The sequence below is a fragment of the Lipophrys pholis genome (assembly GCF_963383615.2).
Source record: "Lipophrys pholis genome assembly, chromosome: 5".
In the NCBI taxonomy this organism is placed as follows: Eukaryota; Metazoa; Chordata; class Actinopteri; order Blenniiformes; family Blenniidae; genus Lipophrys; species Lipophrys pholis.
In genome coordinates this window covers 2,731,910-2,746,908 of record NC_137628.1, presented here as the reverse complement: position 1 = coordinate 2,746,908, position 14,999 = coordinate 2,731,910, and the positions used below count along the sequence as shown (strand labels likewise).

The 14,999-nt window shown below is 47.4% G+C and overlaps 1 protein-coding gene across 6 annotated transcripts in view; it reads right to left on the bottom strand.

The window, feature by feature from the left end:
• Positions 1–31: 31 nt before the first annotated feature.
• The window catches only part of elf2b (E74-like factor 2b (ets domain transcription factor)), a 20,446-nt gene continuing 5,478 nt past the window's right edge, over positions 32–14,999 (bottom strand). The window contains exons 2-10 of one of the 6 annotated variants that reach the window (XM_080462984.1): positions 11,963–12,114; positions 11,639–11,885; positions 4,671–4,784; positions 4,379–4,576; positions 3,370–3,456; positions 3,098–3,293; positions 2,634–3,029; positions 2,336–2,480; positions 32–2,227 (exon numbers count right to left, since the gene is read on the bottom strand). In XM_080462984.1, the coding sequence (XP_080319110.1) occupies positions 1,652–2,227; positions 2,336–2,480; positions 2,634–3,029; positions 3,098–3,293; positions 3,370–3,456; positions 4,379–4,576; positions 4,671–4,784; positions 11,639–11,885; positions 11,963–12,037 (2,034 nt within the window). In that variant the 5' untranslated portion in view covers positions 12,038–12,114 and the 3' untranslated portion in view covers positions 32–1,651. Of the gene's footprint in view, positions 2,228–2,335; positions 2,481–2,633; positions 3,030–3,097; positions 3,294–3,369; positions 3,457–4,378; positions 4,577–4,670; positions 4,785–7,692; positions 7,871–11,638; positions 11,886–11,962; positions 12,115–14,999 lie in introns of those variants that run through there. The other 5 variants (XM_080462986.1, XM_080462985.1, XM_080462987.1 and 2 more) reach the window with 5 other exon arrangements.

Genomic DNA, 14,999 nt, shown 5'->3' with positions numbered 1-14,999 from the left:
GACCTCTACAAACAAACTCACGCAAACACTTCAAGTTTCAAAAGTCTTTTTATATTTCAGTAAAATCTACTTTAATACACTTTGAAACAAGAGTAGAACAAAATAGAATATACTTCAAATGTTGAATATACAAACAGTTCAGTCTTTACATGTCGTCTTCCCTCTTTTCTTTCCTTTTTAAAAAATAAACCATGAAATGTGGATCCGGGAGCCGCCGCGGCTTTTCCTCAGGAAATAATGTGACCTAGAAATCATTTCCTTCCATTCCTATTTGGAGGTTTGGAGATTGTGCGGAGACGGTTAGCGACACTTTGTCAGATTCAAGAATACAAAGTTTGGATAATACTGTGCTTGGTACCACGTATCAAAACACAAAAACCGGAGCAGCAACAGTTCTGGGGCGACGCTACGACCCGGGACAAACATTTTAAACACGACTTCTGTCACCTGGTAAACGACCAGGGGTGATCCTGATAACCGTTAACTCAGTTCAACCCGGAGTTTTCCCTTCAGGGTCAGAATCGTTCACCAGAAAGGGGCGGAGTTTGCAGCGTTTTGACAAGCTACAGTGCAGCTTACTTTACCGGAGAGGTGGCCTTATCCAGAACATATCCTGCTCCGGAGCAGGTTCCGGCCGATTCTAACTGCAGCTCGGGAATGACGATCATTCATATTTTAATCATGTTCAGCATGTAGCCTCGCTACTGTATGAGCCCCGCAGCTCGGTAACATGTCGGAGGTCGGAGTTACGTGATGCACCTGAACGCACCACTCAAAGTGGCCAGCGCCTGCGGTTAAAACCGGACCAGCACGGCGGCTCGGACACAAACTTTCTCTCTTATTACTGAAACAGTTCAGCAAATGTATTTCTGAAAGAGGTAAGCTGTGCAGTTGAAACGTTAAAATGCTGCTTCACAAGGGCCTGCGAATCCACAGCTTCTTCTCGGAGGAGGAACCCTCCGAAAGAAAAAGGGTTTTTTTGGCAGCCGGCTGACGTCACAGCCAAACATATCTGGTTCTTATGGGTTCTTATGGGAGTCTGCAGGGACGTTCAGAGAAAGTTGCCAGTAAAATTTTTCCCGGTAAGAAGTGAACGAGCGTCGTAGTTCGGAAAACCCAGCGTTAATCCTTGAAGTTACCCCGATAAGAGGAAACCAGTCTTAGTACAGGCCCCAGACCTACGGCTGCTCCGAGAGTACAGAGATATTTATATATTTATATATTTACACACATGACCTTTCTGCCTGATACTGTTCCTTGTGGGAGTTTCTACTTCCGGTCAGCTTCCCAACCTGGTGCTGCCCCCACCCAGGAGGGGCGGGGGGGGGGGGGGCCGTGAACCTCAAGCTGGGAACCGCCGTCTCGGAGCTCCGCCCACTCTGGATCTGCACAGTGACGTTAGTAAAAAAAAAAAAAGAAAAAAAAAAAGAAAAAAATTGCTGGTTTTGACGTTTTGCAGAGAAAATCTGCAGAAGCTGCGTCTGATTTTAAACTTCACATTTGGAGATTATTGGCCGAGTTTTAGTTTTGTAGTGTTTGTTTCTTCCCGCGGTGGTTTGTAGTGATCACGTTGGTCCCAAACGTTCTCGAGGAGACGAGTTCGACAGACGGCTGCTGGTTGTTAAAGAGTTCAAATCAGTCCAGAGGCCATTCAGCACTCCGGCTCCTCCGTCTTCATCGTCACGCTCGGTGCCATTTCCAGTTTGAGGAGCACGTCAGAGTCCGCCGCCTGCGGTTGGACGGCGGCCACAGCTTGGGGGAGGGGCTTGTTCTGCAGCGGCAGCGCCTGCAGGTGCAGGCCGGCGGCCTTCAGCTTCTCCACCGTAACGCCGCCGCCACCGATCAACAGCTCGGTGCCGTTCAGGACGCCGCTGATGATGCGGGGCTGCGCCGCCAGCGTCTGATTAGCTGCAGAAACCGTCACCACGCCACCGCCGCCGCCTGGCTGCGACACCATCAGAGTCTGCGGCTGCGTCTGCGTGGGCACGGTAAGCCTCATCACCTGCGTGCCCGGCGCCAGCGCCCGGACGGTCAGCGGGCTGCCGAGGAGGCTGATGCCCGTCGGGGACGCCGCCATGGCCGGCTTGTTGGCGCCGGCGGGCGACTGCAGCTGGCACTGAGCCAGCTGGTGGGCCGGGATGGTGATGATCTTGGCCAGCTGGACGGTGATCTTGTCTCCGTTCTCAGCGGTGGCGGGAACCATGGTGGGGATCGTCTGGATCACAACCTGAACACACACAGGGGGCGGAGTCAGCGGGGAACCTTCTCACGGCGATGAGTTCAGTGGAAATCGATAAAATCTCCTCCTCCACTAAACGCTTCCACGTGTACAAACCTTCTGCTGCGAGTTGGCGTTCCCGGCAGCGCCGCCGATGGCCGCCATCGTCGTTCTCGCCGGCTGCTGCACAGCGACCGAGGAGATCTTCTGACCCAGCGACGTCGTCATGACGACGGGCACCTGCATGGCCACTCGCACCGTCCTGAGGAGAGGAAGGCGTTTAGCGTCACTGCTAACGAGGGACGGAGGAGCTGTTCTGACTTGGAAACAGTTTGAACTCGAACACCAACGTTCTCTAATAAAACAGTTCATCGTTTGGAGGATGTGACAAGTTGCATTCTGGGAGTCTGCTCACCTGGGCCCTGTGGGGCTGGGGATGATGGTCGTGTGCGAGCGCTGAGTCGGACTCCCATCAGTTGAGACCGTCACTATCCTGGGCGCCGCCGTGGCTCCTCCCCCTGCCGCCGGCTTGCTGCCCGAGGCCACGGAGGTCTGGACCGCGTTGGATCTGTTGGCGCCCCGCAGGATGTTGGGCCTCTTGGGGGAGCAGACGTCGGAGTGGAGCAGCAGGTCGGGCGGCGGCGGCACACGCTCGTACGGCGGCGTTTTGTCGGAGACGAGCAGAGCGTCCGGGCCGGACAGCTCCGCCTTGTCGTCGTCGATGATGACGATGTTTTTGGGCATTTCCTTGAACTGGTAAACCAGCCGCTGCCCCTCCACCTTGGCCAGGATTCCTCGCTGGTAGTAATACCTGGAGAGAAGAGGCGGGTCAGCGTGGAACCGCCGCGTCCCGACGGCGCTCCGGAAGCGTCTGCTTACCTGAGCGCGCGGCCCATCGTCTCGTAGTTCATGTCCGGCTTGTTCTTGTGTTTCCCCCACAGCCGCGACACGGCCTTGGAGTCCACCAGCTTGAAGATGCCTTTCTCCCGCTGCGTCCACTTGATGTACCTCGGACACGTGTTCTTGTCCTGGAGCAGGTCCAACAGGAACTCCCACAGGTAGGTGGTGCTTCCTGCTGGAGACACAACACCGTCAGCACATGCCACACCACACCGCGCCACGCCAGGACTCCATGTGGAAGCTTTCGGTACCTTTTCCTTCTCTGGGTTTCTTCCTGATGCTGAGTTCCGGCGAGCCGTTGGAAACGTCTGAGTGGTGCATCTTCGGTTTCCGTCCCACTGAAACGAAACATCAGATGTGACGTAAAAGACGAGGACAAAGACTGACCACTAGATGGCGCTCCTGGATAACGTTGATCACTGATGACTTGTTTGATCAGATGTGAATTTTTACTGTGAAATATTGGAACTTTCCCGGTTGACTGAGCCGGAGGAGCCGATCCAGACGTCCCGACAAACGTTTGATTGAAAACTTTTGTTCTCACAAGATAAAGTTTAGCAGCAGAATCTGACATTAGAACCAGATTAACTGTTTAAACAAGCGTATTTATGTTCAGTCTACTGCAAATCCCACAATGTTTACTAATGTGGTTACTATGTTTGACTTCTTTTTTTTTTTTAACTGTATTTCAACATGTAGATTATACCGTGACCTCGGCTGTCCTGACAGGTGCTGGTGAATAAAATGTATTATTATTATTATAATTATTTCCAATCTGCCCAATGAGACGATGGAATGAGTGTAGAAGCTATAAACTGCAGGTTCTTTTTGTTCTTTTTTAAAGTGCTGCTCCAAATGTCTCAGAGAGGAAATGTTAATGCAAAGTGTTAATGAAACAGCATTAACATCAAAGCGTTCCTATGGAGGATTTGTGAGAATATTGGTGATAAATAATCCTATTTTGAGCGACAGACTCTTTAGTTTTTGGTGAATAAACTTCAGGTTCTTTTAGATTCCATGAAAGTTATTTCTCAAGATTTACCGACTTTTTTTTTGCTTTTGCATTAAAACATGTAAATATCCTCAAATATCCGTGTTAGAAGGGGAACAAACGACAACGTTTCAGTTCCAGCCTCATTGAAATCAAACTAAAGTTTTTGTTTTGTGTTTTTCTAGAAATAAACTGAAAGTTTTCATTTCATACATTAATAAAAACAATAAAATGACATCTCATGTTTCATGATTTAACGTAGGATGAACCTCGTCTCTTCCTGACGGGCTCGTGGTCGGGCTCCGGCTCCTCCAGCAGCGTCACCATCTCCTCCTCCTCTTCGTCGTCGTCGTCGTCGTCGCAGCAGTCCTCCGTCGTTATCTCCACCTCCGTGTCTGTGATCATGTCGGGCCGCATGGCGGCGTGGAGGAAGTCCGGCGTGGCGACGCACGGCGGCATGAAAGCATCTGGATGGAGGAACGAATGGAGCTCCATCACTCTGCAACGTCAGCCGGTTGAAGGTGGATGAAGGTGGATGAAGGGAGTCGGTCAGAGTTTTACCTGGACTGCGATCTTCTCGGAGGCTGGAGGGTGAATCCATACGCAGCAGAGCTTCTGCAGCCTCGATGGTTTTATCAGAGCAGTGAACGCTGGTGCCGTGAACAGAGGCCTCCACTGCACACACACACACGCACACGCACACGCACACGCACACGCACACGCACACACACACGCACACACACACACACACACACACACACACACACACACACACACACACACACACACACACACTATTTAAACTTTGACAGCTCATAATAGTAGAAGTTTAAATACAAAAGAAAAAATATATAGAATTCCACTAACGGTTAGTTTCTACATTTGCCACTTAACTTTTTAAAAATCTAACTCTTCCTGCATCCAGCAGTCGCCTCACAAGAACAGCGCCCCCTAGTGAATGTTGATGCTACTAATTAAAAATATAGAAACTCCTGCCAAGTAAGAACTTTATAATTATTCTGTAAAAAAACGTCAGAGTTTCTTAGATTGAAGAGGAGACGAGATTAAGGCATCAGGCGTCCTGAAGCTGAGCAGACAAGGAGACAATGCAGACTTATTATTAGATGGAATGCAGCCTGTTGTGAGGGAAACTGTACGCGGCCTCCTCTCGGACCCTGAGCAGCCTCATGAAGCAGCTGCTGTTGTTGTCAATCAGCGGTGAGAAACGTGAGCTGGCGTTCAGGCCTGCTGTCCATGTTTGGCTATCTCACAGAGGCAAGGGGCACCGCACGGCGGGCGGGGGGGGGGGGGGCAGGGCTATCTATAGCTCATCCAGACCCTCTCAGATACGTGACGTGCAGGTGGCCATCACGGTGGAGATGTGGAAGCTGTGCTGAGCTGCCATTGAGATGGGCAGGCGTGCTGTGATGACACCATGAAGCTGCAGGAAACTATCTGGCTTCTGCTCGCTTGCATCACCATTTTGCTTCATTAATGTCTACATGGTATTTAAAGATTTTTTAAAATGTTGACTTAATCTAAACGATCTATAGGTTAAATTAAATAAAGTTGGGGTAAGGGCGCCAAGAAAAGCAGAAAGTCCGACAGAAAGTAGTCCCCCGGATGACTTCCGTGTTTACTCTTCATTTCCCTCCACTTCTCTTCGAAGAAGCTCACAAATCGGCCTGTCAATCAACGCCCGCCTCCAATCCTATTGGCTCTCGGCTGAATTCATGCCCCGCCCCCGGTGGAATCTCATTGGACGGTCCCTGACGTTTCAAAGCAGCTCGCACGCTATTCGACGGTCACGTGCGCCAGTCAAAAGCAAACCCCGCCCCCTCAAAAACACAATGCTTCCGCCATCAAGACGAGGCAAAAAAAAAAAAAAAAAAAAACAACCAACAAAACACTTTATAAAAGGTTAAAAACGAGAGAAATGGCGGGGATGTTTTCAAAGCAAGCAGTTTCTATTGACCAGAGGATCAAATCCGAGAGGAGTCCGTCTAAACGTGGATCTTCTCGTGAGTTTGAAGTCACGCTCACGGGCCGTCCCACGTTTCAAGCACAGAACGCAGGAGAAAGCTGCAGACAAAGTCCGCGATCAAAACGCAAACGTGCATCATGAAACAGTAAAGCAGGCCTGAATACACATTTAGAAATTATATCTGCTGCTTTAGTGTTTGAAGCGGGAAAGTCCTGCACAAAACTAAACTCTCCCCAAGTCTGTTTAGAAAATAAAACTGCACAAAACTCTGCTCAAAAGGCTTTCAAAACTCCAATCTGGCTCCAAAATACATTCAAAATCCTCTTAATCTACCAGAATGACTGCTTCATGGTTCAACAGGTTTAAGGAACGACTTCAAAACTGCAACTGGAAACTAGATGATGATCCCCAGTAAGTCCTGATTTAACGGTTTAACTTTGATGCTGTTTAAGATTAAATTTTATTGATCAATCCATGAATGTCAAGTGATAAATCTGGGAGGATGAAATGTGCACACAGCATTACATTATTATAATATTAATATAAAGAGGTAACGCTGCTATGTGGCGTGATATAAAGGAAATATGGTGCAAGACAAAATGTTAACAGGAATAAAGTATTTATGTTTGCAGAGCATTTAACATGTTGAAAACGGTACTTACAGCATTGTATTAATACTACTCATTATTTCAGTAGTTACTACAAACGCAGAACACTGAATAACACTGAGCAGATTTGTGAGCAGGTGTCTTTGTTCAAAAGAATATTTCAAATTAAATAAAACTAAATGTATTAGCCAGTTTGTGCAAACATTTGAAAAGTTTTAGAATGTAGAAATATTCTATTAATTTAAAATCCATATCCAGGAAGCTTTTTTTATCATTAGAAATTAGACAGCTGCTCCTCACGGTGGACATGAACAAAATATAACAAATAATTATAATAATTTCCATCTGCAGGTCTACTTTTTGTCACTCTTTCTCTAATATTCCAAACATTGTGAGAAGTGATGCTCGTGTTATGGAGCATTATTACTAGAGTATTATCGCCTCTCCAGTAAATCACTCCGGTCCGTGTTGCTGCTGCAGGATTATGTGTTTCCGCTCGCCTGTATTTACATCAACATTTCTCAATAATCTCAGTTTGACGGCGCTGAAGTGGCTCCAGACGGAGTTTCCAGTGAAATCAGAGCTAATCTGCAGTAAACAGGCTGAATGTCACGGAGAGCCACATGTCCTTCCTCCTCCTCAGACAGCGTGGCACAGACGCAGAAAGACAACATCCGCACTTCCTGGTTGTGCGGCTCCGCTCGACAAACCGTTATTCAACAACCGGATCCAAACCCGGCATGCAGCGCACGCTGCCTGCATCCCGCACTCACACCGCACGGCCCCGCACGCTCTCCCCGCTCCCTCTCAAACCCGCTTTCAATAAATCGGTAACGCCATGCAGGTTTCTACCAAGGTGATCACTTCCTGATTGCCCTCCATTACTACGGCGCGCGCCCGTCCGAGCGCACCGCGCCGCCGCACGAGCTCGACAACAAACGTTACCGGTCACGGCCGACGCGAAGTCACGGGTAAAAAGAGGGAGCGTTACCGGCTCTGATGAGCAGATCGAGCTGGTTGGCGTGTCCCTCACGCTGTGAAGTCGCCATGTTTTCCCCCCTCGCTGCACACTCGCTGAATTGGACGGGGACGCTCGGATCACTCCGCCGGCTAATGGGAAACCTCCGAGAACTCAACTGGACGCGGCGGCGGCGGCAGGGGAGGTATCCCTCCGCCGACAGCCGAACAGGAAATCCTTCCTGCGCCCGCCCCCCGCGTGCGTCACCAACGACGTCACCCAAACTACACCGGAACAGTTTAACAGTTTAAAATAAGTAAAAATGTAACTTTTGATCAGACTCTAATGTTATTTGTTGTATTTTTTTATCCTGATTCATTGATTGTATCTGCATTCAAAATGATCTTTTTACTATTACAGGTTATTATTGTTTGTATTCTTTATTTCTGTCTGCTGCTGCAACAACGACAATTTTGTCCCATTGTTGGACAAATGAAGGATAATCTAATCTAATCTAATCTGATTATATGCCCCACATCTTTGAATCGATGTGAGATTACAGTTCTCTGGATTACACGTAAGGAGCCATCACTAAGGGATCGATAATGGTAATCGCCAGATACAGCCCCAACGACAACAACGAAGTGAAAATACAAAACTTTCATTGCATTTAAAGTGTCCCTTTACGCAACAACTGTGCTCAGAGCCACTGAAAACAACTTTTTGAAAACGGCCACCGAGGTGGAACGTTTAAATGATGCTCCAACGCTGTTTCCGTGGAAACAGGTGAAAACGCAACTTTTATAACCTGACAGTAAAATTCAGCAGTGAAATCTGCATAAAGTGAGGGTGAGTTTGTGAAAGCATGCATGTAGGAATCAGTCTGAGAAGCAACAGGCTCGCATAAGACGTCATAATACGGGGAAAAAAATCGTTTAAAATAAATGTAATCCTAGACTAAATGAGGTTGTAGAGTATGTGGCCCCTGAACTGAACTGAGTTGGACGCCTCTGTCTGAGCTCGTCGTGTCCAGAAGTGTCCACAAGGTGGCAGCAGTGTGTGGCTCTCTGATCGTTCACACTCAGACTTTTTACTCTTAAAAAGCTCAAACCAGGGATGTCAAACTCATCTTAGTTCTTACCCCATACCAATGAAAAGAGAATAATGACTTACAAAAAAAATGTACATTCTTAAAACATCTGATGCCTTTTTTGCACAAAGCAAGTGAACTGAAATCCTGCATGAAAAAAAAAAAACACATTACATTTATTGAAAATCTGCCTTTTACGAGGTGGTTCTGTGGACCGAGTCGGAGGCTCTTGCAGGCCAGTTTTGGTCCACGGGCCACATGTTCGACACCGGTCTAAACCATCAAAGTTACGCGCAGCCTTCCACCTTCAGTTCATGAAACTGATGTGCAGAGTTTAAAAATAGACTCCACTGTGAACTTCCAAAGCATTCGGCTGAGACTGTCACTGTGACTCACTGCACATATTTCCACTCCGCACAGCCACGATCGACACGATCGCTCAGGACGATGCAAATGGAAATGGAGATAAATCCCACAAATGTAGTCAGAAGATGAGAGCAGGACTGGCTGATCAATGACAAGCAGACTTGGAGAGTAGCTGCTGTGCGTCACGCCAATAAACAGATTTGAAGACTCCAGTTCCTCCACTAGAGGGACGACAACCTTTACATGCTCAGTTATTTTAAAACGATCCTGAAAAGCATTTGGAGATTGTCCCTGTCACTCCTCTCATTGTAATACTGGTGATGTGTGTGTGTGTGTGTGTGTGTGTGTGTGTGTGTGTGTGTGTGTGTGTGTGTGTGTGTGTGTGTGTGTGTGTGTGTGTGTGTGTGTGTGTGTGTGTGTGTGTTTCTGTGCTACTAAAGACTTGCTTTCACGACAATGGTGCACAGACTCACTGAAAGTGCAATTTTTCTGAACTCTGCTCCTGGTCACCACGGTCGTAGTAACTACTAGTTCTGCACATGCTCAGTAGAGACAATCAGAACAAAGTTTCCTCCAGAGTGTCATGACTCCCGGTCCAGATTCTCCTGGGACTTGGTAGTTTTATTTTGACGGTCACCGTAATAACAATCCAACTTGGTCGTCTGTCCACTAGAATGTCTGTGTTCTCACATTGTTTATGTTTGGAGTGGATTGTTGTCTTCCAACTTGCAGCCTGGCATGTTAACTACATCACTTTCAGCGTTTCTGCCTTTGACCTGGAAACACAAAACTTTTCTGAAAGGACAAACGCAAAAACAATGTGTTTTCAAATGACGCGTTGTCGTATGAACGAGGCCTTAGAGTAGAATCACCAATATATAGATGAAATTGAGCGGGGCCTATATGACGACTCTGGACTTTCTCTTATCGAGGTAACTTCCTGGATTAACCCTGGGTTTCCCCATACTGCAACGCTTGTTCACTTCTTACCAGGATAAATCACCATGGTAACTTACTCTGAACGTCTAACCTGCTCTGGACCAGGTTATGACCTGGATAAGAGGTCAAAGCTCCGCCTCCTGACCAATCGGATCTCTTGGAAAATGACCTGCCCATCCTTAAATGATCCTGATTGGTTTCAATTCAATTCAACTTTATTTATATAGAACCAAATACAACACAGTTTTAGCGCTGAGCGCAGCAGTGCAGGGAGGAAAGAGAGTTTTTAGAGCGATCTTTTTGACATAATACAATAAATCCTTGTTACTGAGGCTCTGAAGGATGTTTTTGTTCTTGAATTGTTCCAAGTCTGTTTCAGTCCACAAGGGTTGATCTGGAATAATGAGGTTAATAATAATAATGGTCACACCTGACAGAACTGCAGGAACATGAAGTTATGGGACGCAGAACTGCTCCTGTCGTTGCGGTGATGAATTAATATTCCAACACAAAACACACTCACACGGAGGAAACTGAGCCTCAAAACAACCGGATGGAAACTCTAAACTGAGAGCAGAGCAGTGAGGAAGTTCAGCCTGAAACGTTTCTGCTGTAATGAAGTGAAACTGAGTGACCACTGTGCCGCCTGTTTATATTGTCCGATGAATTAATCTGGTATAATCTCACAAAGTCACAAATCGGCAATCTTCTGGCTTTGGCTGCAGCGTCAGTGTTGCCTTTAGCCTGGAGGATGTGTTTTATTCCTTCATAATCTCTGAGAATGATTGCTCCTCTATGATAACAGAAGCGGCTCTGCAGGGTTTCTCCCTGTGTGTGTGATTGGTCCGATGCGGCAAACTCCGCCCCTTTTCATATGCACACGCACTGATCCTGAAGGGAAAACACTTGGTTAAACTACCGAGTTGATAACCTGCTTCATGTTAACGCTCATCAGGATTGCGCATGTCTGGGTGAGTTAACCGGGTAACAGGGAGATATCCTGGTATGTTTATCACGGGTCGTGGTACAGACCCCAGGAGTAGAGCAGAAATCGCTTTCCCAGCAGGACGATGAAGGCCCGACACAAGTTTAGGGAGTTTTTTTTAACAAACTTCAAGAGTTTAGAAAAGATAATAATCCAGTTTTCTGGAACTCAAGAAGAACTGAGGTCAATTTGGCTGCAGCCTCAACGCTAAAAGAGCAGCTAATGAGAAGCGAATGAGAAACTGGCCAAACTGACCAAGCAGAGACCGTTTCTGATTGTACAGGACACCAAACCAGCACAAATCTTTTGCCCAAGAAGGCCTTTCTGTTAATGAGTTCTTCCTCTGACGGAACATCGACAGTCTTTTGTGAGCGGGACAGGAGGATCTGTTGAGGCTTTTCATTGCAAAATAAAACCGCAATCACCCTCGGCGGTCCCTCCTGTTTGTTATTGTCATGTTGTTCAGCATGGAGAAAACATCTTTTCAGGTGCAGCATGAAGGTGACAAATAAAAGAAGTCTCTTGAAGGACGGGATGATCTGATCTCTCAATAGAAGCAGTGAGAAACTGATTCTGACAGGATGATATTGAGGTCTCACCTGTTTCCGTCTCCACCTCCTGCTCCTCGCCCACCTCCTGCATGAGATACGCCTCGTCGTCGTACACCAGCACCTGGGCGGAGTACGCCTGCTCCTCGGTCATGCTGGCGCCCGGCACCTCCTCCACGATGACTGCCGGGAAGTCCTCGGCCTCGCCCATCTCCTGCACGTCTTCGTAGGCGTCCTCAGCTTCACACTGGCCTTCCACCTCTCCCTCCAGCTCCACGTCCAGCTCGCACTCCTCCTCCTGCAGACACCAGGGAGGGTGAAAATGAGGCACAGCACTCCGATCCTTCTGTGTTTCCGCGTCTGAGTCCAGCGCACCTGCTGCGGGTCTTCTTCAGCTGTGACGTACTCCACCACCGTCCCACCGGAGTCCACCAGCACCACCGAGGCCATGACTCATGCTCCTCGGAGATCGGCGCTCCGGGCCGCTGGTCCTCCACGGCTCAGCGGCTGCTGACTTCCACCGGCTGCTGAGGAGACAAACAACGAGTAAACTACACATGGACTGAGTAGATCAGTGGTGGGACGGTTCAAAAAGCTTGTCAGGGAAACACAGATCCCAAAACTAAAACAGGTCCAACAATTCCACACCATACATAAAGACTTAGCAGATATTTCAAAACAAAAAGCACAAGAAGAGTTTATCTCATATTCATTGTTACTTCTGTTGACTCTTAAAGATCGATTCAGCAGTTTGGTTACTGAAGTCTGTATCACTCCCTTCATAACACCTCATCAAACATCAGAAATGTTATGGTGTCCTGGTGAAAGTACTAAACTGTTAAAACTGTCAAACCTCTTAAGTTAAAACAGGTAACAATGCTGAACTTGTTTCAGCAGCTTAATTGGAACGAGGACTAAAATGTCCGGTCGGTGTAGGAATCTGTCTCTGCAGGCTGTTCTGCGATGTCCAGGCGTAACCCGACTTCAGCCACAGCTGGATTCAGCTCCACGACCTGCGACCGTGACCTGGATGAATCCTGATAGAAAAACCTTGTTTAGTTTTAGAAGTGCTGACGGCTAAATCGTGTTCGCTGGCCAGACAAATCGCTTTCTCTCATCGCCGCTCGTCATGATCAGATAAGATCCATTTTTATTACTTTTACCTCATAAATTTGAGTTAACACGAACAAGTGATACCTGTTTTACCAAAGAGATAAAACGTTACAGTCCAGAGAACAAGCAGTGGCTGTAATCTCAGTAATGCTCAGCTTCACCTTCCTCCACCTGTCCAAACTCTGCGATCTCATCTCTCTCATGTCTTCCCTTCTGGCTGAGGCCTGCAGGAAGCGCCTGTCTGCTATTACAGGAAGAAATGCACTGACAGCCAGCCAAGTCGCTCAAGCACCCGCACGCCGTCCGGCGGCGGCTCGAGGCCGGGGCGGGCTGGAGCCATGGTAACAGTTGCTAAGAACTGCAGGGCTCCGAGTTCCTGTTTAGGGCGGCGCCACGGGGCGACAGAAGGATATGAGACAAAGAGGAGAGCCGCAACACGGAGACAGACATAAACACCAACTGCAGGATGCCATTTCAACTGATGCTCCACCTCCAGCGACCTGCTGGGAGTTGATGTTTACTCACACTACAGCTACCAAATGGAAAGAATGTTAAATAAAATGCAGCTTGTGGTTGAGGGAGTGTGCTCGCGGAGGGTCAAGCTTTTAGGACGATTCCCTGCTACACACCTCCACAAGGTCGGAGCCGGCTCTTCATGCAACACCCGACGAAAAGAACGACTGAACTGTGCGCAGCTCAGTCGTGAAGCTTATGGTTCATTCATGAGGATCTGGAAAAGAAATCTCTCCCTTCCAAGTGAGAAAAATACATGTGAAAGCTGTTAGATGGAGAATTCCTCATCAGGAACGGAGCAACTGAGACACCAGAGCATTCTCTCTTTCATACATTAAGAGGAATCCTTGAACGTGTCAGAGGAACAATTGAAGTACCAACACTGAGTCCAAGAAGTCACCCGACATCAAACTCCAGGGTCCAACATTAACAACTCATTCCGAGGACAAAGGGAAAGCTTTGGAGAGCCTTTAAAATCAAACACAAGGTCTCACAAAAATTGTATTTCTAAATCTACATGAGAAATAATATTTCTTTAAGACACACTGTATGATGAACCTACGTTATCACTGTGAAAACAGAACGTCAAGCTTGACTGCAACATTATGTTGCCTTCCAGATTCCTCAGGATTCTTAACCCAGAGTGAAACAACAACAACATAGTTTAATAAGCTCTCACAACGTGATGACAAAACTGTATACAAGAACAACTGAAACGGTCATAAAAATGATATTAATGAACTCAAAACTCACAGTTGTCAGAGTAAAAGAAGTGTGAAGTTGCAGAGCTCAGAGATTTAAAAGTGACATTACATGAAACAAGAAGCCTTCCAACTGTTAAAAAGATCCCAATCGGAACTGGGAAACCTTGAAGTTCTCCAAGGTCAAACTCAGAATTCCAACTTCAAAAGGGGGGCGGGGCTTTTAGAACTTTCACTCCTTTAATTTGAAAACAGCTCAGAGTTCAGAGTTTACAAACACTTGATATCCTGATAGGTTTAAGAAGCTCTTGACAATCAATCAGTGAAGGAAAACTTCGGCTCTCTCTTCTTGGTAATCTCACTTTTCCAGCACAGCGTCACGGCAGGACCCCCCCCCAACCCCTCATCATATTTGGAGACGTTCACACAACGAGCCATCCCAACTCATCCAGCAGTTTCAGAATTCAGAACGTTCACGTCGTCATCAAAGTGAATCACAGCTGGAAACATCAACGTCACAGGCGGACTTCTCACCACTTAGTTAAAGTAACTAATTATCAAGCGCTCGGTGATAACAGCAGCCAGCAAATGGCTCCTCTTTCACTCAGCGCTTCTCTGCTTGTTTACTCGCTGTGCGAGAACAGAAAGCCAAGCAGGACGCAGGAAAGGAGAAGTGGGAGGGTGTGGTGGGTGTGCAGCGCTGACAAACTCTCTTTTTCCAACCTTTAGTCAACGGCGTGTGGAAAACCAAGCGTTAGATCACCGACGACGAGAGAAAGTCTGCGCCAGTGTTCCCGAGGCTGGCGTCTCCTCCCTCCCTACAAAAGGCAGGATTTTGTTAAACACGTCTGTTTTGAGGGAGTTGAGCAGTTTTAATTCCAACAGGCCCCAAAGCGAACTGACTCATTCCTCCCCAACACATCACATCACATCTCCAGCGACGTCTGCTTAAAGATAATCCCACTCCAAATTCTTTAGATTCCTCTGTATGAACAAAGGACTGAGAATAAAACCAAACTCTTTCCTCCACTCGGTGCGGAACATGGGGCATATTTTTGCACCCGTTCGATGTCTTGTATCATCGT